Here is a 20,065-nt window from a genome sequence, read left to right as displayed (position 1 = left end):
TTGGTGGCTCTAAATTGCCCGTAGGTCTGAATGTAAGAGTAAAAGGCTGTGTGTCAGTCCTGTGGAGATCAGTCCAGAGTGTACCCACCTCTCGCCCAATGACAGCTGGGATAGGCTCCAGCTCCCCGACCCTATACAGGAGAAGCACCAGCTGGATAATGGATGGATGCATGGATGGATGACACATTTATGCAGTATGAAAATAAAGACATGGATCTATTAAAATGTTTTACATAACTTTAATTAGTAGTTAAGTGCAGTGCAGAAGAGTTTAAACTATCAACATATCTTATAAATCACATTCAAGCATTCAAGTTCCCACAGAGGTAATAAAAACTGTTACTTATGACATGTCATTTTGCATCTTGGCCTCATGATGGCAGTATTAACTCACTGTGGCCTTTCGAAAATAACTTGTACTTTGAGACATTTGAGAATATCAAAGACAGATTAATGTAATGTATCAGATCACAACATCTTAATTCTATAATGCAAAGTTTACTTCTCATGAAGAACTTCTTGAAGTGCACACCAAGCTATGAGGAATAATAACCTCAATGTCAAACGGATTCAAAAACAAGGTCATCAATCACATGAACATTTCCCCCTCCTGTAAGATTTTTAACAGTGATTTCTGAGGGTAAAGCCAACAAAGAAGTACAAATTCTGTGTGCCAAGCTTCTTAACTGTTTTCCTCAAGCCTCATTTTGCTGTATCACTCTCTCTTCCTCACCACGGTCAGCCTCATCACGTATCTCCGCATAGCCTCTAGCCGTCCTAAACCCAGACAGCCTCCTCCTTCTCTTCGCCAGGACTACAGCCGCCACCACCAGCACCATCAAACCAATCACCCCAAACGCTACCCCTGCCTTCTCTCCACTAGACATCTGATACAGTTCTGGGTTTAGCTCCCGTACAATTTCCTCGATTTCCTCTGGTTTGGCTAGTTTCCACGCCTTCGTCTGCCCTACTCTGACCCAGCTCTTATCTCCTTCTGTCATCACCATAACTGTGTTCGTGGCTTGCATGCTCACAAGTGGAGGTTTGCTAAAGGGAGGCAGATGGATGGGAAGCAGCTGCCCACCTGTGAACAGCCCTGATTGCACACAATAAAGGATTTCACAGCCGTCGCTCACTGTGGCTAGGTGCTGACTGAACTTGGGAGGGCAGCGACGTTTGGAACCAGAGAGTGGGTTGCTAGACTGACAACTGAAGAGGCCTCCGAATGGTACTGCGAATCTGGTGCCGGCCTCGTAGTCCTTACTGACACAGATGTTTTGCCCGTCTGAGAGAAACTTGAGTGGAATGAAGCTTTGCGGGCAGCTTTTGGCATTTGTGAGGGGGTTCAAGAGAGAGGGGCTGTAAATCCCTCCAAACAGATACCCAGAGTTCTCCGGGGCTTGTCCGTTTACAGAGCACCAGTAGGTGTCGATGCGAGCGGAGCGAACATGGTAGTTGTGTTGACAAACTTTACGATGGCAATGTGAAAGCCCTAAAAACCCACACCGATACCTTTGGTCGTAGCAGTCGTATGAAGTGTAACCCTGCTGCCTCACCTCTGATCTTAGCAAAGTGGCAGTGTAAGGCAGACGACAGGAGAAGTCACCTGTGTCTGGGTTTTTCTGGGCAAGGGCATCACATAGTGGACCTGCGTCTGAGCTGAGTTGAGTACACTGTTGGTAGACACCACCAAAACTGAGGTTTGTAGCAGGGCCCTCGCAGGATGAATCATCAATGTTAGCTTGGAAGTTGAAGTTGTTGGAGCTGACGTCGACACATCCGGGCCGTTGGTTGATCTTATAGTATCGCTCTACGGCCTGACTCACTGTCAGAGCCACTTTGCCAACTGTAGGCTGTGGCAGATCAGGGAATGTATTGGTGTTTATGAAGTAGTGCAGGGGGAATCCAGACCGATCAATAGCAACCAGGTTGTTCTGGGTGCTTTCCTGCCACTTCTGCAGAGAGATGCCGGGAAAGAAAGGTGGGCCGCCATGACTTTGGATAAGAGAGTACTGAATGTTGGACTGATATGTCTGAAGTGAAGAGCTCTGTTGAGTATTTTGACTGCTTATGTCAAACTTAAGTTTGTCAAAGAAGTTTAACCCTGCCTGTGCTTTGATAGTAGTACTTTGCGAGGAACTGTCAGACACATATGAAGAGCTGAGGTAGTCTTCAGAGACCAGAGAAGCTCCTGCGTCGACACTAGTGATAACATGGGTTCCATAGTCCAGCACCATCCTCTCTGAGAGATAAGCTGCGTTCCTTGTTTGGTTGTTCTCAATGGCGTCGGCTATCTCTTTGGCTTGTTGAGCAAAGCGCACATCCAGAGTGAAGTCTGGATAAGCCTTCACTGTGTAGATCAAGTTACGGACCTTTGAAGAAAAAGAATATTATTTAGATCATAGTTGAAGTTTATTTCCATTCTTAATTTGCTTTTTCATGTGACTTCTGTAACATTTGGCCAGACACTAAAGCTTTAAAGGCTTTATTTACAGGTATGTTGTTCAAGTGCACTGCCTCCGTTAAAAAATCCTTTACATAATGAAGTTATGGAAACCTAACATCTTTATGAAGCAAATTCATGGGGAATATGGGGAAGCTCTTGATCTACAATCACCGCCACAACTTTAAAATGCTTTCTATTTATTCATCCACGGAAAAGACAAACTTACCTGCACTCTGGCTGTCGTTGAAGAGTCTTTGACCTGATGGGTTTTCATCCTTTGGTTCTCTGTAGAAAATTTGCCATTCAGGATCGAGAGGAAGGATACATCAGCATTTATGGAGTTAGATGTAGTGCTTTTCTGCTCCAACCAGGTGCTGATTATCTCAGAGTTAGTCTCCACGCCCGTCTCCTTGTGGGGGATGACAAACACCTCGTCTGGGATGAAGTAGATCCCGTCCTCAGTGGTCTGGCACTGGAAGTAGCTCATGTTCATGACTCGACCCATATCCATGTTCCGGAGGTTGTCCCAGCCTCCGCCCGGCAGCACCTCCAGCGCGGTGATGGAGATGTTGGAGGAGGCTCGGCATTGTCTGAGCCAGTTGGTGGAGTGGGCGACAGGGAGAGAGGAGCAGACATTTAGGAGGGAGAGAGCCAGGAGAGCCACTGCTGTCTTCATGATGTCTGTGTCAGAAAGTTCACACACACCACTGAATAAAAGGTTCAAGTCCCTCCTCCTCTGAGGTTTATCATATGACAAACAGGAATTTCTAGTTTGAAGAAGTGTTTTTGCTTTCATTTGCATTTCTGCATTTTTACAACCCCAAAATAAATATGCTAACTACTTATTAATAATTGACGTATCTTATCTTAACATTAGATGGCCCTGCCTAAGGTTTGACCCTGAATAATCTTAGTTTGACTAAGCTTACTTTTTAATACAGAACTTCACAGACAATATTATTATTATCAAATTTAGAGTAGCTGATGTTTGTCTAAGATAAACCTGTGTTATATGCACAGCAATTACTTTGATTGGTCTTATCTAACAGTTAAGGTGATTTAAAGATGTGATTTTCCAGTCAGTGTATGCTCAGGCGGTAAAAACAACAGTGTTTTTAGCAACTCTAACTCCAGGTGGATGGGGAAGTCGAGTGAACCTGTCTAAACCTGTACCGTTGTAAATAAATTATTCTCCAAAGTCGCCTGAAGACGAAACATTAGTCAGAAAATGACACATTTCTCAAGATTTTCCTGAATACACTCGAACAGAGCCTAATTGAAAAGGGTTTGTGAGTTACCTACAGTTTTGTTTTGCTGTTCATATTCACACAACGCATACTTACTCTGTTTTCCCTACAAGTGACTGAGAAAAAAAACGAAGAAAGAATGCTGAAGTGCCCACAAGAGGAGGGTTGAGAGTAAAAGGAAAATGAAGCTTGAGTTGAACAAACACGAGACTCCACAAAGTTGATAAATGATCATCACTATCAACTTTATTTCAGACACATAAATTTACTATATATGACTAGAAAATACTGTGTTCACATAGAGCTGCCTTTGAAGATAAAAGTGAATATCTTTACTGACTTCCTCATACCAAAAGGGAACCGAAAGCAGATCTGAATATACTTGAAAGGGGGAAGTTTATCTGTGTTCACATATGATCACATGAGTGTGCGTCACTTTGTCAGGTGAGTCACCACACAACATCGAACGCCACTATCCAGCCTGAGCTTGAACTTGTCCCAGATTACAAAAGATGAGTTATACAAATACATGTAGGAATAAACTACAGCATTTCAATACATGTGATTTTACATTATAGGACTAATGTTAATTGTTTTGTCTGATATCATATATGGGACACTTTTATTTTAGCTTAAAATGTGACATTGCAAAAATCCCTACATTACAAATCATTGCATAAATCAATAAATTCTTACACTTAGCTCACTAAAGGATCTCTGGTGATGTATAAGGTACCAAGTACGCGATCCCCACATCAAACCACATCTACAAACAATTGTGACCAATCACAAATGGTCATAAATGAAAACATATGACTGAATTACTGGTCTCAAAACCTTTGGTGAAGCTGATGAAGAAGGCCAGCTCTGGGCTGGGGTGCCCCCTTGACCCTGTGGAGGTGATGGCAAAGCTATCATCTCACATTTCCCAGCAGTGGGGCGCTCCTTCAGCGACAGGCTGCTTCACCCGTGGTGTGTGACGGAGAGATACTGCAAAGCCTTCCTTCCTGTTGAAGTCCGTTCAACCAAGCCTGCTCCCAGTAGATCAGTAAAAACGGACACCCTAACTGAAAATACTTTCTGGAGGTTATGTGCAGTACATGTAACAAAAAAAACCCTAATACTCATTTGCAATAATACTTGCAATTTGCATTTCCATGTCCAACCATTTTGTGCACTGTTTCTTTGTTTTTATGAGACTTGCCAAGCTGAATATTAGTTCCATAATTACCAGGACAACACATAGACTGTGTAAATACAACGTCTTACAGGAATAGACCCACGATGGCGCAGCTCTACACATCACACTTAAATATGGCCGTAATGAAAAGTGACCTGAGGTGAACCTTCCCCTCTGTGACTGCGGCCGACTCGCGCCTAAAATATGCTCTTACTGAATCCGGCCAGTAGATGGCAACATGGAACCATACAGCTGATCTCTGAAAATGAGTGACTCTTCATACTACAGGTTCAAGACCTCGCTACTTTAGCATTTAGTATGCAAAGCCTCCGAGATCTTTGTATGTGACATTTCTTTTGTCATGCGTTATCTCTCATTGTTATGTGACTCTTTGTTAACCTCTTACCTTTTCTGCCAAACTCTCAGAGTAACATCTGTTTCATCTTCAGCCTAAATAATCTTGGATAAGGATGGTACCCATCAGTCGGGATATAGCTTCACTCGCTCTAAAAACAAGTCGTGTTTTTTTTCTGCTAGAGATAAGACGAACGCCAACGAACACGGCTTGCCACGCCCTTTAAAACTCACTGTTGTAAGCGGTTTCTGTTTCCTGACCAGCCTGGTACCGCTCACTATGCTGTTGGTTTATCTTTCACATATAGGGACAGACCCGTGAAAAGGTTTTATTATAAGACTCATTTGTGACCACACTAGCTGTTTCCGCGTCTTCACACACACTGCTGGACGCCTTGATCCTTGTGCGTAACGGTGCGTAAAGGCGCCACTCCAAAGCGTTACGCGCGCTCTCCAGGGTCACTGGGAATCATAACTGTGACCGAAATCACCCCACTACTCAGTAATTAACTACTCCCTATAAAACAGACACTAATAGTGAGCCTTAATTGCACATTTATGTCACTTACTAAACGTCATTTTGCGACATCGTGGCAGCTGCAGGGACTTTCAAAAGTGTTTTCTCATCTATAAAATGCGGAGCTCTTTGGCGGTTTAAACCACAGAATACTTCTTCTTACAAGAGAACTTAGTGGTGCTGAGTGAAAAGGCCATATTCTCTAACAGACTAAAGGCAGTTTTTCCCCCGACAGACTGTTTATCAGTTCTTGTTAAACAGGTATTAATCAGACGATATAGGCTATGTGTCTAAGTTGTTTTTATTAAAAAATATAAGATAAAATCACACGACACACTATAAATGAAAATAGCTTTATTATTTCCAACAATTGTAATTCAAGTCTTTACAAAAGCACGGCAGGTGATGCGAAAGTAACAGGTTCAGTATTTTCTAGAAAAAAACCTGTAAAATAGCAAAAGCGTCAAGTTCTTGGCATGAATGTAGAAGTTTAGTCCACACAAGAGTTAAAAAGCACCAGAAATGCGTTTGATCAGCATTGAGTGTTCATTAGGAGAGTTTTTACTTCTGGGCAGCAGAAGCTCTGGTCCTGAGGGACTTTGCGACCCGTTTGGCCTTCTTAGGACTTTTCTTAGGGCTCCTTTTCAGGCTCCTCTTAGGACTCTTTGGCTTCCTTGGCTTCTTTGGACTCTTGGCTTTCTTAGGACTCTTTGCTTTCTTAGGACTCTTTGCCTTTCTCTTCTTCGGTGGCTTCTTGGCTGCTGAAGAGGCACCTCCAGTTACTTTCTTTACGCTGGCCTTCTTTGCCCTTTTGGCCTTTGGCTTCTTCTTTTTCACCACCTTCTTCTTGCGGGGTGTCGGGGGGTTCTTGTTCACCTTGAAGGAGCCGGACGCCCCGCTGCCTTTGATTTGGATCAGAAATTTTTTGGTCACCAAGCGTTTGACAGCGGTGAGGATCCTGGCGTTGTTCTTCACAACATCGTATCCTCCGGCCTTTAGAGCTTTCTTCAGGCCTACCAGAGAGAGACCCCCGCGGTCTGAGGACGCGGCCACAGCACTCATGATCCGGTCTGTCAATGTGGGGCCAGTCTGCTTCCTTTTGACTCTCTTCTTGGCCGGAGTCGCCGAGGGCACTGCAGTCACAGCAGAGGACATTGTAATAGCTTTAATACCAGGATCAAGTGATGAGGCTCACGGAGGTCAAAGGACAGAGCGAGATCTCTGTTTGCCCACTGACAGCTCGAGGCTTTATGACGCCCCGATGAGAACCGTGTAGAGTCAGCCTCGCCTCCAGCGCGCCTCTTCTCTCCCCGACAAATGTGATCAAGTTTGTGTTTTCTCCAGCTGGATTATTCAGTAAAAATCCTGCTTAAAACGTTGCAAATCTACACAAAAAGCACATCAAAAGAATCAGCACACTTTTAACTGACTATATATTTATTTTTATTAAAGACAATCGATACATTCTATTAAAGTGTGTTGGGTGAATACAACCAGGCAGTTGCAGAGTGGAGTTTTAGAGGTGTATTTTCAACATTTTAACAAAGTTACACCCTCAAAACAATGAAGCACAAACTTTTACATTTAAAGAAGCCTTATTGATAAAGTTCCTGATGTATTGGCTCTAAAACTTTGTTTAATTTCAGCCGTTTCTGCTAATTAAATTCATTTAAAGATGAGCAAAGAAACACAGCATCCTGCACCCATCATTTAGTGACCTAAACATAAATATTAAGACATGAAATGCAAAAGAAAGACTCATTTTAATGAAAATGTGAGGTGGTGAAAAAAGTTAAATAATAGAAATTGAACTTTTATGTCATTATATGTTATATAGTGAAAGTACAGCTGCTCCTGTATGTGTCCTCTGTGTGGAGCGAGTTGGACCTCAGCCAGTTTAAGGGTTATCAGGCTGTGAGGAGGGGTGCTGAAAGAAACGAATTTAAGATTCATTTCCTGCTTCTTTTTCTACTATTTCTGACATCACCAGTGTGGGTTTCATACAAATTAGTATGCATTTAAAACAGCTTTCTTTCTCATTAGAGAAAAGGTGTAAGATTTGACACCCACTTTAATCATTCAGGATAAAAAGTTCAGTGAAGAAATGGCACCACGCAGCACTAAATATTCACCTGACTGCTTTTCTTCAGTCTGTGGTGCTTTTAGGAATGAGAGTATTCTTATGTACAGTTAAGTGAACTGGCATACAAAATAAATATTGAGTTAGATCAGATTACAAGCCTAAAGTAGTATTTTCTTCTGGTTACTTGTAACCATTTTGTGTTCTTTCATGTGCAAAACCCATAATTCTGACCAAGTTACAGCCACAGTATATTCACATGTTTATGATTCTCACAATCTAACTGCTTCTAATGCAGATTTGTTTTCCAATTTGTCTTTAAACATTATTAATTACTGCTAATCTTTCATACTGGATTATTGTATTGCTCCTTACATTCCCAGACTGTACCTTTAAATGACATCGATTTGGAGAAATACATTTTAAATCTTGAGTTTAAAGTGTTGTCATAGTTTGCTATAACCTGGAGATGATCTGAGAACACAGATATATACAGTGTTTATATTTTAGTGTTGATAGCATATGTGGATGGATGTGTATCAAAACCATAGAGAAATGATCCCTGCTCTATTTCGTGCTCTCTCCTTCTTATATGTCTTTTCATGAGATAACGTGGGCGTGTGTGAGAAAGAGAGAGAGACAGAAAGAGAGAGATTGGCCCTCACTGCCTTCTGTAGTGAACTGATAGCGCCTCCCGCTGTTACTCAATATACACTCGCACACAGAGTACACATTACAACAGAGTGAGTAAACTAGTTTTCAGTAGTGATGCAGTTTGACCTGCAGGTGACCTCTTGAGAAGACCTACATTTTAAAGTCACTACAATCACATGTGTTAGGCACCTTTTGTCTCTGTAGGAGGAGTTTAGACACTTTTAAATGCAGCCAAACACCGAGCTGGAGGACAACAGAGAATATCAGAGCAGGTTAAGTTTTAATCCTCTCAGAAAGAAACATGGATCAAAGAGTTTGAGACGCTCCTTTACATACAGGTCTCATGTAAGGATATTAAAAACGGACTACTTTTAGATAATGTGTTACTTTAGTATGAGGAGTCTATCAGTGATTGAGGAGCAGCTGTTACCTTAGTCTTCCATAGTAAATGTGTAGATGGATAACATCACCAGTTGTTCAGCTTGGTACCACTCTGATACAACATAGGCCCCAATTTAAGCAGGTAAAAGGCCTCCAATGCCCCTTGCTGTGAAGAAATGTTAATAAAACAATTGTCTGGAGTGACACATTTCCACAAAGATCTCTTTCTTGTGTGTCCAAGGGGATCAGAATAACTTCTGTAAGTGTTATTAACTGCTAGAGAGCATAGGAGGAGACTATTCTTTCTTCCAGTGACCTTTCTGACCTTAATGAATAAATTAAAAGATGTGAAACATGACCAAAAAACTTCTATTAAATAAAAGTAGCTCCAGTAAAGTTCCAGAATAAAAAGAGAAAAAAAAAATGTATCTGACTAATAGCCTCACTCTGCCCCGGGGTCCCCCCACTCCCCCTCTCCCGTGAGCGAGCGATGCGTGCTGTCATGTGTGAGGAGGGCAGGGGGGCTGATCGACCTGTTCCGTAACAATGCTCTCCTCCCCAAAGCATGTGACCATGTGATCGCAGCCTCTGCAGCCAGACAGACAGATTGAGAAAACTTGTGACCACAGCAGCAGCACTAGCAGCAGCAGCAGCAGCTCGGCGCTCTGGAAGATAAAAACCAGGACCGCACAGATCTCCTTCAATCTCTTCAACTCAGCCAGACAACATGGACTGCGGGATTTTCACGTCGAAGACCGTCCTCCTCTTCCTCAGCTTGATATTCTGGGTGAGTCCCGGTGTTTTTCTCTCCACCTGCAGAGATTTGAACTCACACTGACGCTGTGTCGGGTTGGGAGGAATGAAAATGTGTTTTTTAGATTCACCTCTTTCTCTGGATTATCGCTATTTGTTTTATTTTGTAGTCTGAGCACTGCTGCTGTAATGTTTACATCCTGCAACTCAGTTAAGACTTGATAAACGTGATTTAAGCCTGCCCTAGTTTTCTGGCCAACACTGTCGCCATCACTATGCTTCACTCGCTCATTTTTACTGTAACCGAGAATCTACGTATTTTATTTTGAAAGGGAACGTAATTACAGAAAGTAGCGTTTTCCAAATCACGTAAATTTCAATTAGCGTTTGTAGAAAAGAAGCCTGACCCATCAGATTCAATTTAGCTTGAACTTTGACAGTATGACCTGACTTTGTTTTAGGATAAACTTGATATTCATATATTTTCACATGTTGGCTAGTTTAGAATAAACACCTCTCCTCATTTGGCTTCGCTCCTGCCAGCTCTCTCTGTCTCCCTCAGAGGAAAACTGGTGTTGAAAAAGGCCAGAGTAAACTTTCTTTCAGTGACTGATGTGTGTGTTATTAGATTACTGAGAGAGGGAACAGGCCTGTGTGTGTGCGTGTGTGTTTACCACAAGGGAAAACACAGGCAGGGTTTGCCTTTTTAATTCAGCTGTTACTTCCTTATTCTTCATCCAAAATATGTTCATCAGTCCATTACCATATCCGTCAGTCAGTCAGTGTTTTTTCTTGGTTTTGTGACCAGTTAGACATAACACACGAAATATCAACACTTTATTTTTAATATCTATCACATACAGATATCTATTGTCTAGATTAAGTACTTTGAATTTATAAAGCTCATGTCTCAAAGCATCACTCACAGCTGGTTAGCCTGTTTCTTTAAGCAGCTGCAGCCCACTGCAGTCTGTCTAGTCCAGATTTACCAAGCCATGTACAAATATTAGAATATAATATTGAGCTTAAATCTTTAGTTTTTCTACTTAACAATTAGGCCAGAGTCCAAAATGTCTGTGTGAGTGAGAGTATGTGCGACACAGAAGGGGATGTTCCTACTGTTGGTCTTTTTGTGTCATGTTTTTCGTCGTCCCCATGATCAGTATCGAGGGAAAGTTGTGGAAAAACTCAAAGAGAAAGTACACATTTTTAAATAAGATTAACTTAAATTAAGAAAAATGTTGACAATTGTTATAACTCAATCAAAATATCAGATTATGTTTTAAACTCGGCCTGACCCAGGCCTGTCTTCAAAATCATATCATGCAGCTGAACATAGAAAAACCCCACAAACACTTCTGATCACACAGTTTTAAAGATTGCAGATATTTTGTGGTGAATTCATGGGAAAAAAAGTATAAAATGATCCATTAATAAAAAGTGGGTTCTTTGCATTTTAAAGTCAAATCGAGCTCTGTTTGTGGAGGTTTGAATAGAACAAACAAATTGTGTTTTAAGGGGAAAAACAAAAGTTTCAAAGGTTAATGGGCTCTGAGTGTTTTGAGGCACATGAGCGGAGACATCACAGCTGCTCTCTTTCCTAGATCAAAAACTTCCAACATGTCTGCCCCCTTTGGACTTACACACGGTAACAGTATGTTTTTTTCATGTAGAAACCTGCCAAAGTCATCCCCACGCATCACGAAACATCCCCTCAGAGGCTGCTCACATTCCACAGAGGTGGCACCGTGCTTGGGCGCTATACGTTGTGTAAGCCTCTTTGTGCTGCTTCAGAGGCACAAGATCAGAATTTCTGGAAAGATTAAGGGGTGAGCCGCGGGGAGGAGGGGGAGGTGGAGAGGGGTCGAGTAACTACCCCTGAAGGGATCCCGTGACTGTGGAGTGATTAAGAGAAGTGAGTCATGAGGCTGAAGTGGAGGATAAACGATTGTTAGGTCACATAAAACACACCGCCGCGATCCGTAACTCAGCTCAACACAGGGGAAGTGACACTGAAGATGACTGAAATCCAAGAAACACGTTAAGGGGGACTTCTTCTGCTTTTTGTTTTAATAAGAGGAAGTGGTGGCATGTTTTTGCCCCAAATTTTCCATCTACCAAATGGAAATCTATGCAAAGGGAAATTTTGCTCACCATAGTCCAGCCTGTGCTTAGACTTACACACACACACCTGTTTTAGTGTAATCCCATTTACAGTCTAGACTCTGAAGTGTAATTTTTTGTGGATTTTCCTTTTAGATTTTTCCCCCACACTGTTGGGCCTTTGTTAAATCAGGCGGGAGTTTGAAAGAAGTCTGATCCAGGGAGATTCAAAGGTCAAAAGGAAGTCAGGCGTGCTGATAAAGAAATAAATACTTCAGAGCCTTTGTTTGTTGGTTTCTTTAGTTTCAGTACTTTTGACCCTTCAGAATATGTTGTTTTTAAAACAGTCACGTTGATTTCCGTCCTTACAGTGTATGCACAGATTTGGTCCATATACACGCAGTCTTATGATTGATGAGCTCACTCCTGAGGCATGACTTGTAGTCATGATGATGGTGTGACTCGATGCCTAATCCAGCAGCACAGACTGTCAGTGACCTTCACAGCATGTGCCCACAACAGGAGATCACAGCAGATCAACATCACAACAAACCTCTTTGTTCTTTTGACAGAAGTGTTTAAACAAACTGCCATTAAAGCTCCTCTTCTGACTTTTATACTTGTACTATGTTGATACAGTCCACACAAACTGACTGACTCACATCTTATATCAGTAATTACAAGTAAAAGGATAAAAAACGACTCTTTCCTCTCTATTAAGCTTTTAAACATGCTGAAAATGATCCTTTCAACTACAGCTCAGAGAGAAAAACACTGATCATGTGACAAATCCCCTCACTTATATCAGCGGGTGTTTGCTTCTGCTCTACTTCGGTAAGTCCCAAGCCAAAGAAAGCTGAGGTTTTAAGCAGATTGATTCATTACTTAATGATTGTTGACACTTTTGGTGCATGCTTTAGTAACTAGAGCACTACATTCAGGGATTGTGCCCTAATTTAGCTCTTAGCTCTGTACTCTGTATGTAATGTAATACAAAAAATAATCAGAAGATAAAAAAGTAGACAGTTCAGTCGAATTAATCTCATAAGGATCTTTATTTTTTGTATCACTGGAACAGCTGTCTTCTATGATTACTTTTACTTTTAACATACAGCAGACCTATGCAACTGGCGGCCCCCGGGCCAACTCGCTGATCAAGTCAGACCAGCCCGCGATCAGTTCTTAAGAATAAATAATATTTAAAACATGAAGAAAAAAAATGTCTGGACATTTTTGCTGCAATAAATCCTTCAAACCAGTGCATCTGCCCTGTCAGTAACAACCAGCCTTTTTGTATTAACAATGTTCAGATTAACATACACCTGAGAATTCAGCTTGTCTCACCTGAACGCTATAAAAATAAATGCTCGTGCCTCCTTGACAAACCAGCGTTTGCATCACTGATTGCCCAATCAAAGATTTGTAATCGCTCTCATTAGTAGTCTCGGCTAGACCTCTCTGTGTTTCCTTATTTGTGAGAGTTACAAGAAACTGGAGAACATTGATGGATGTGGTGCATCTGTTCAAAATAAGTAAACTGAAGATGAAGTAGACCCAAAACAAGACAGATGGTTACAACTGTTTACAGGAAATGCTGTGCTGTAGCTGGGTAACCTATGTGAGAATTGATCAAATTAGATGCCAAACGCCTGACATGATGCATGTAGAATAGCCTACATTTGTTTGAAATTTTGTGTTTCACCGCTTTTGTTGCAAAGAAAATGAAATTAAGCACTTGGCCTGATTACTTAAAGAACCTTTTTGTATTTTCCTTTATAGTTTATGCTACTTTTGCAATGTACAGTAGCAAAATAACATTTGAAAATGTGGCAGTGCGTTGTGTCAAGTGTACATACATAAAGAGAGCGCAGGGAAATGTCTCAGCTTTCTGAAAATGTGGCCCCCGAATAATAGAGTTGAATAGCCCTGACATACAGTATGTAACAATTAGACCATTCTGATCTGTATGCAGACATCATTAATGCTTCTTCCCACCCGAACCGTACTGCTCGCTTATCAACCGTGGGTTATTGTTGTGTAACGTATGATGATGTTTCCTCTCGCAGGCTGCAGGAGGGTTGATGGCCTACGTGGGTGCCTACGTGATCAAAAGCTATGACAACTTTAACAACTTCATTCAGGACAAGTACACTCTGATCCCAGCAGCGATCATCATCGGCGTCAGCGTGGTGATGCTCATTTTCGGTGTGTTGGGATGCTTCGCCACAATCCGGGAGTCCAGAGTCGGCCTTAGCTTTGTAAGTGTGTGTGATGAGTGTCTTTAATGTCTGTGCTTTTGTTTAAACTTTCACTCTATTTCATTTCTACTTTAAATTTCTTCTCTCATTTTCTTTCTCTGCAGTTCTTCCTGTTCATCATGGTGATATTTGTCGCTGAAGTTGCTGCGTTGGTATTTAGCTTCATCTACCAAAGCAAGGTAAGATAACACATGTTCCCTCTCACACTGTGTTTTTTTCTGTAAACTATACCAGGTATAATATAATGACCAACCTTTCTTGTGTGTGTAGATAAGTGGAGACCTGCAGCGCTCAATGAATGATGTCTTTGAGAAGTATGACGGAGAGGACGCTGAGACCAAAGCTGTGGACTACCTGCAGACTCAGGTTGGTGTTTTTTCTATATCTATAAAAATAGATGTCTTCTCTCAGTTCTGCTTTCACTGCTTTGCTGCACTCTCTTTCTGCTCACTCTCGTTTCCTTTTCTTCTTCTCCATTTACTCTGTCTTTCATGCCTTTCCATGTTTAAACAGCAACAGCTTTTATGAAATTCGTGTCCTTTTTAAAAATTATACTTAATTCTAACCTGATATGTGATCCTTTCCTAATAACACTATTATTTTGTGATTTTTTAAAAATAGTTTTATTGTGTTGATGCAAGAATAAACACATTTAAATGATCCTAAGTAAAGTCATCCTTAAAGCTCCTGTGAGGAACATAAAGTCATCCTTAAAGCTCCTGTGAGGAACTTTCTGTTTGTGTTGTCCTGTGGACAAAGCCGTACCTCTTATCTCTTTGCTGATTTTGTCCTGAACAATCTTAAGTGGTGGTTTTTAACAAATAAGCTCATCCTACTTTCTTTAACAGTCATATGTATCACTCACTTTAAATGTTTGCCCTGGAAAATGTAAAAAAAGGCAGCGTGCAGTTAATCGCTTCGTCTGACCCCCCGCCAGCAGTTTCAGGCATTAAAAATAGCTAGTCAAGCTGTCGCTGATGGTCTGGTTTGCTTTTGTAGCTCACGTAGAGTAATCAGAATTAATTTCAGGCTGTTTCATGACCAGCTAAAAACTCCTCACAGGAGCTTTAAGGTAGTTTTTTTATGTAATATATGGTATATCGCTCAGACCAGTCCTGCCCTGGGTTTCATTTCAATGTTAGTGGGACACATTAACTAATTAGCCAGTAAAATAAAATATATATGTGACTATGGTAAGTTCACATTCTAGCAACGTTTGAAAACACAACCATTCATACAATTCATGCACAGATCAAACGAGGAACAGTCAACTGTTTCCTGCTTCAGCTGCTTCAGCTGCACTCTCTGAAGGAATAATGAATTACCCAACAAATCGCTACAATTATGTGGCTATTGTTTCATCACTGCTTGAGAATGACCTAAATATCTGCATGGTTTTAGACCTAACTCACTAACCTTACATAACAGTCTTAACACATTTTCTAATCTGAGATTTCACCACAATAGAGGGCTTCTGAGCTGATCCGCTGTTTCTCTCAGCCTCAGTTGTGGGTATTTGTGGCACTACAGAGTTTTAACCTAGTTTTTTTTTACATGTTATTTAGTTTATAGAACTTTCTGCACAGTGATGCTTCTCAAGGCATGTCAGAGCTTTTATACCACATGCTAAAATGCTCACCTACAATCATTTCCAATGTCGCACTGTAACCAAGACCTATATTGATTTAATGTTTAAACCCACTGCTCTCCCCTGTTGACAATGTGGAGGTTTTTGTTCATACATAAATACATATAAATATATAATCTTGAGTTCTAACTGTTTTCTTTTTGTCTCTGTGCAGTTGCAGTGCTGTGGTGTCAGAAATTACACCAGCTGGGCCAACATGTCCTGGTACGCCAACCACAACAACACAGTGCCCCTGAGCTGCTGTAAAAACGATTCCATCTCACAGTGCACGGGCAGAGTGGACCAACTCGACCTGCTGAACACTCAGGTGAGTCACACAGAAGCACACACCTTAAAGTAATAGTCTTGAAAGTTTTCATGTAAATAAATGTCTGTTAAGTCACTATCTATCGCCGAATGAGGTAACACAATGGTGATTGAGCCTATGGCCCACTGATGAAAGCCTTTGCATTTGCAGTATATAGTATTATTGCAGACTGTCGACTTGTGTGGGAAAAAATCACAAGCAGCGCCCAGTTAGTGACGCGTTTTCCATCAGCCAGCAGTGGTTGGTTGGCCAGAGAGGGTAGGCGGAGCTAAGCGGCTGCTTTTCTGCTCTCTGCAAGTGTTGCGAGTAAACAGTAATCTACTATGGCTGAACAAACAAAGAAAAGATCGATGACTACAGATACAACTTCAAAAATAAGTGAAAATCCAAAGAAAAAGAAACAAATTGGACGCTCAGATGAAGGAAAATCAAGAGTTACAACCGGAGCCAATCGTGGACGTCACACACGCGACACTGTCTGGATATCTGGGAAGTGTGCTCCCGCAATTACCGTTTATCGCCGTATGTGCCGCCAAAAAGAACGAAACTGAGAACTTCAATATTAGCACTTACGGTCTAAAGGTCTTACGAGTCAAAATGTAAAGCTTGCAAAGTCAAATATCTCCCACCACTGGCATTTCCTCACTGTACTTGTGCTTGTATTTCAGGGCTGTGAGGCCAAGCTGGAGGTCCTCCTGCAGGATGTGTTGGGTTATGCCATGCTGGTCATTCTGGGCTTTGCTATAATCAAGGTAAAGAAGGTCACACACAGTATTGTACATCTCGCTGTCTATATTCATAATGCAGGGAGATACACCTACGTCTTTTTGGAAGAATTGTAGGCTCGGCTCATCAACCATATTCCTCTCTAAGGCCATGTTGTACCCTCCAGCTGCATGGCTTTCCCAGCCTTGCTCTACTTGTTTGATTTGTTAGAGCTCGCTGTGGATGGAAAACCAAGGACTGTTTAATGAAATTATTCTAATAGAAGATTCTTTGACCTGTCTTCTACTCATGTAATTGTACAATGATAGCTCAGTTGAGGGCTGCTTCAGCAGAAGAGGGTCCATGTGGTATTCTGATGGTCGGTTCAGTCCTGATTCAATTGTGCTTTTCAAAGCGAGTCTTCTAGGAAAGAAGAACTGAGAGTTCACCTTACGGGGAGAACTGAATGACCTCATGTCGGAAAGCTACTTGATAGTTCTTGTTCTTTCACAGAGGTTGAAAAAAGTAGTAACAATGATATTTATTCTCTTTTACAGCCATTAAAGTACTTAAGCTTGTCCCATCACGTTTTTAAAATGTATTTCTGATCACATTTCTCTTTTCTCTCGCAGTTCTTTGGGATGCTGAGCGTCTGCGTGATCACCTGTCGAGCCAGCAGTCGGAGGAGTGGCTACCAGCCGCTCTATGCCTGAAACACTTCAACCACCCACCACCTCCTCATGTTGCTTGAGTAGCTTTGCTGAACACTCACCGAGCAGTGTACAGCAGCATCCAGACTAAACATTGTACACATTGAAGTTTTATTTTGTTAATGGCATCTAAAGTAGTCGTCTAAAGGGGATTATACCAGAGTGTTCCTCCACTGGAAGTATCAGTATTAGTTCCTCTTAAGTGTTAAATCGATTTGAATGAGTATGGACGAGGCCTTCAAATAGATTGTTTGTCTGAATTTCTGTCTTTGGAGATTTTTCTGATACAGTTTCTGTGTGGTCGAGTAGGTTTCTGTCCCATCTCAGCCCAGAGGTGTCCTTCCTTTGGGACAACACATGACAATAGCACAAAATACAATTTGGAAAGTGATTAAAACACAGAAAATGTTGATCCTTGTTGGATTTTGTCTGCTGAAAGTCGTACTATTTAGAGCATCTGTTTCTTAGGCTGGCTGTAAACACGGTACAATGTTGTGACGTAATTGGAGAGAAAACAATTTTGGACGATAAGGTGCCTATTTGTAAATCTCGCCGAACCGTCTCACTCTGCTGCGTCATGTAGATATTCTATAAAAGAACATTAGTCTTAGGAATATACTAGTGATAGAACTTCAAGCTATATTTTAAGCTTATTGTGATTGTGAATGAAAGGACAGCGGTTTAATGCCTTGTATTTAGGTGTGTATAAATACATAAACGTATACAATTTTAATTGTATTGAATTAGATAAATACATAGGAAGATTTTGGTTGTGTTTATTATATTTCTAAATTAAAAAGAAGAAAATGTCACAATTATTTTGAGTTTGGTGGAGTTTTATCACATTATTGCATTGCCTTGTCTTTTTTGTTTTTTAATATAAGTCTTAAACTAAAGCACATTCTGACATTTGCGCACACTACTGATGCGTTATTATTAATTTAAAACAGTTATGTCCAATCCTGTGTAATCATTCCTGTGCCAGAACACCTCTCTATAGCTTCTTTAAAAACACCTCATTCAGAGCACGACCTTAAACGTGACCCCTGCTTGTTATCTCTCACTATTTTACCTCCTGACTCTGCTGATAAAGAAGCCCATAGTGCCGTACAAACAGGAGATAGGAGGGTTCATCTTACTTAAACCTTGTCAGTGTCTAAAAAGGTACATGAGAACTTAAACTCATGTACAGAAGCATTGTGGTAACCGCAGACCAAACCTTTAAGGAAAAGTCACTCATTTAGGGTTAGTTAAGGTTAGGTTGTACAGATACAAATGATTTCACCCATTCGTAACCTCTTGACCTTTTGTAAAACTAAGTTCAAATCAGCTACAGATTAGCTTCATTTCTCACCTTTGCAAGCCCCAATCCCTTTAAGTGACTAATATCTATTAGCATGAGCCCCATTAGCAACTTTATAGCGCACCGCAGTGTTTTTTCTGCTGTACTTTTAGGTGCAGTAACAAAGGAAATCCCAAAGGTGGTGCTAGAGAACCTACTCCAAAGTCTAAACTAGCACATTTGGTTTGCAAAGGGGCACAGACACCTCATGTGAACTCTGTACAGAAGTAGAACACGATGTAGGAGTTCATATTTGGTCATTCAGTTACCTTACTTGTGTATTATAGGACAAAAAGCACGAATGCACACACACAGTCTGTTTTCAAACAACATTTTCAGATGCTTTACAGAGACTCTGAAATCTTTATTTATCTTCCTCATATTGACAGAACTTTCATGTTCCTTGTATTGGAGTTTTAATTAATCACCTTTCATGTGATTAACATCAATGTGTTTGTGCTAATGACTTCCACTGACGTAACTGATCCCGCTCTCCTGTCTCAGTGTGCGTCCCTCTCATATCTCTCCTCTGCATATCTTATTCAGGGCAGATCCTTTCTGAAAAGAAGCGGCCTGTCTAAATGTCAACACAGCCCGGAGCAGAGAGAAATATTGGCACACACACACACACACACACTCACACACACACACGGCTAGATAACCTTGTCGACTCTGAGACCTGTTTTCCTCCCTTCCTCCTCAAACTGTCTCTCTGTCTGTTTATCTCCGAGTGTTTGTGTCACTTCCTCCGCTCACCTTTCCTCCTGTGTCATGCATCTTTCTCTACCTGTTTTCTGTTCAGAATTTGAGGTGTATTTGCATTTTTATCACCTACCAATCCCGCCCATCTGTTTTCTGTCCTGTTTTTCTCTGCTCCCCTCGCTCTGTTGTATCACAAGTGCGAACCCTTGATATCAGCGGGGTGCAGTGAAGAAGATATGGCTTTTTCTCAGTAATGATCGTGTTTCTCAGTAATGTTTCCATGAATAATACAAATCAATCTGAATAGAGCAGCTGTCTTTTGGAGAAAATTATCAGTGAATCATACACGAACAGAAACCAAGAGGTATTTTATTATTAGTGGTTTCTGCACACAAACATTGGCAGCTCGCTCTGTACATGCCAGTTGGTACGTAGGGTTATATCATGTGTTGGTATCTTCCTTGGTTTTGTTATACAACTGGAAAACAAGATTGTTTGAATAAAGATGTATAAAGTAAACCACGCTGTTAAAAGAAAGCTCATCCTCCCAGGGGGTCACCCTTTCATTAAAGGAGTATTCCAGAATGTGGTAATTGATTTCCTATAAAGTATGGATCAACTCCAAACACACTGCATCCTACTTTTCCCATAATGCAACTGGATGAACTTGGATAAAGA

The 20,065-nt window shown here is 41.2% G+C and overlaps 3 protein-coding genes across 3 annotated transcripts; 1 reads left to right on the top strand and 2 right to left on the bottom strand.

Annotated features, from left to right (window-relative positions):
* Positions 1-219: 219 nt before the first annotated feature.
* mpeg1.1 (macrophage expressed 1, tandem duplicate 1) lies at positions 220-3,122 on the bottom strand. Its single transcript, XM_069682257.1, has 2 exons — positions 2,673-3,122; positions 220-2,372 (listed from the first exon to the last, which is right to left on the bottom strand). Exons 1-2 carry the CDS (start codon positions 3,120-3,122, stop codon positions 696-698), a joined length of 2,127 nt encoding a protein of 708 aa, XP_069538358.1. The 3' UTR covers positions 220-695.
* Positions 3,123-6,106: 2,984 nt separating this feature from the next.
* Positions 6,107-6,944, bottom strand: LOC138610211 (protamine-like protein). The gene has a single exon (XM_069682922.1). It carries the CDS (start codon positions 6,897-6,899, stop codon positions 6,306-6,308), a length of 594 nt encoding a protein of 197 aa, XP_069539023.1. The 5' UTR covers positions 6,900-6,944; the 3' UTR covers positions 6,107-6,305.
* Positions 6,945-9,518: 2,574 nt separating this feature from the next.
* Positions 9,519-18,150, top strand: tspan36 (tetraspanin 36). Its single transcript, XM_069682677.1, has 7 exons — positions 9,519-9,646; positions 13,782-13,973; positions 14,078-14,152; positions 14,244-14,339; positions 15,776-15,928; positions 16,597-16,680; positions 17,266-18,150. Exons 1-7 carry the CDS (start codon positions 9,587-9,589, stop codon positions 17,344-17,346), a joined length of 741 nt encoding a protein of 246 aa, XP_069538778.1. The 5' UTR covers positions 9,519-9,586; the 3' UTR covers positions 17,347-18,150.
* The last annotated feature ends 1,915 nt before the right edge of the window (positions 18,151-20,065 follow it).

The sequence above is a fragment of the Semicossyphus pulcher genome, unplaced genomic scaffold, assembly GCF_022749685.1.
Source record: "Semicossyphus pulcher isolate SPU_LCO1_2020_fin unplaced genomic scaffold, fSemPul1.0.p SCAF_6, whole genome shotgun sequence".
NCBI lineage: Eukaryota > Metazoa > Chordata > Actinopteri > Labriformes > Labridae > Semicossyphus > Semicossyphus pulcher.
The sequence above is the reverse complement of the archived record's forward strand: the minus strand, read 5'-3'. Positions and strand labels throughout refer to the sequence as shown.

Bases quoted from the DNA above. Each gene is read 5' to 3' on its own strand.
- mpeg1.1 (XM_069682257.1), bottom strand. From the start codon at position 3,122: ATGAAGACAGCAGTGGCTCTCCTGGCTCTCTCCCTCCTAAATGTCTGC. The intron at 2,373-2,672 runs GTAAGTTTGTCT...TTTTCTTCAAAG, and splicing joins CAACGACAGCCAGAGTGCAG to GTCCGTAACTTGATCTACAC.
- LOC138610211 (XM_069682922.1), bottom strand. From the start codon at position 6,899: ATGTCCTCTGCTGTGACTGCAGTGCCCTCGGCGACTCCGGCCAAGAAG.
- tspan36 (XM_069682677.1), top strand. From the start codon at position 9,587: ATGGACTGCGGGATTTTCACGTCGAAGACCGTCCTCCTCTTCCTCAGC. The intron at 14,340-15,775 runs GTTGGTGTTTTT...GTCTCTGTGCAG, and splicing joins TGGACTACCTGCAGACTCAG to TTGCAGTGCTGTGGTGTCAG. The intron at 15,929-16,596 runs GTGAGTCACACA...CTTGTATTTCAG, and splicing joins TCGACCTGCTGAACACTCAG to GGCTGTGAGGCCAAGCTGGA.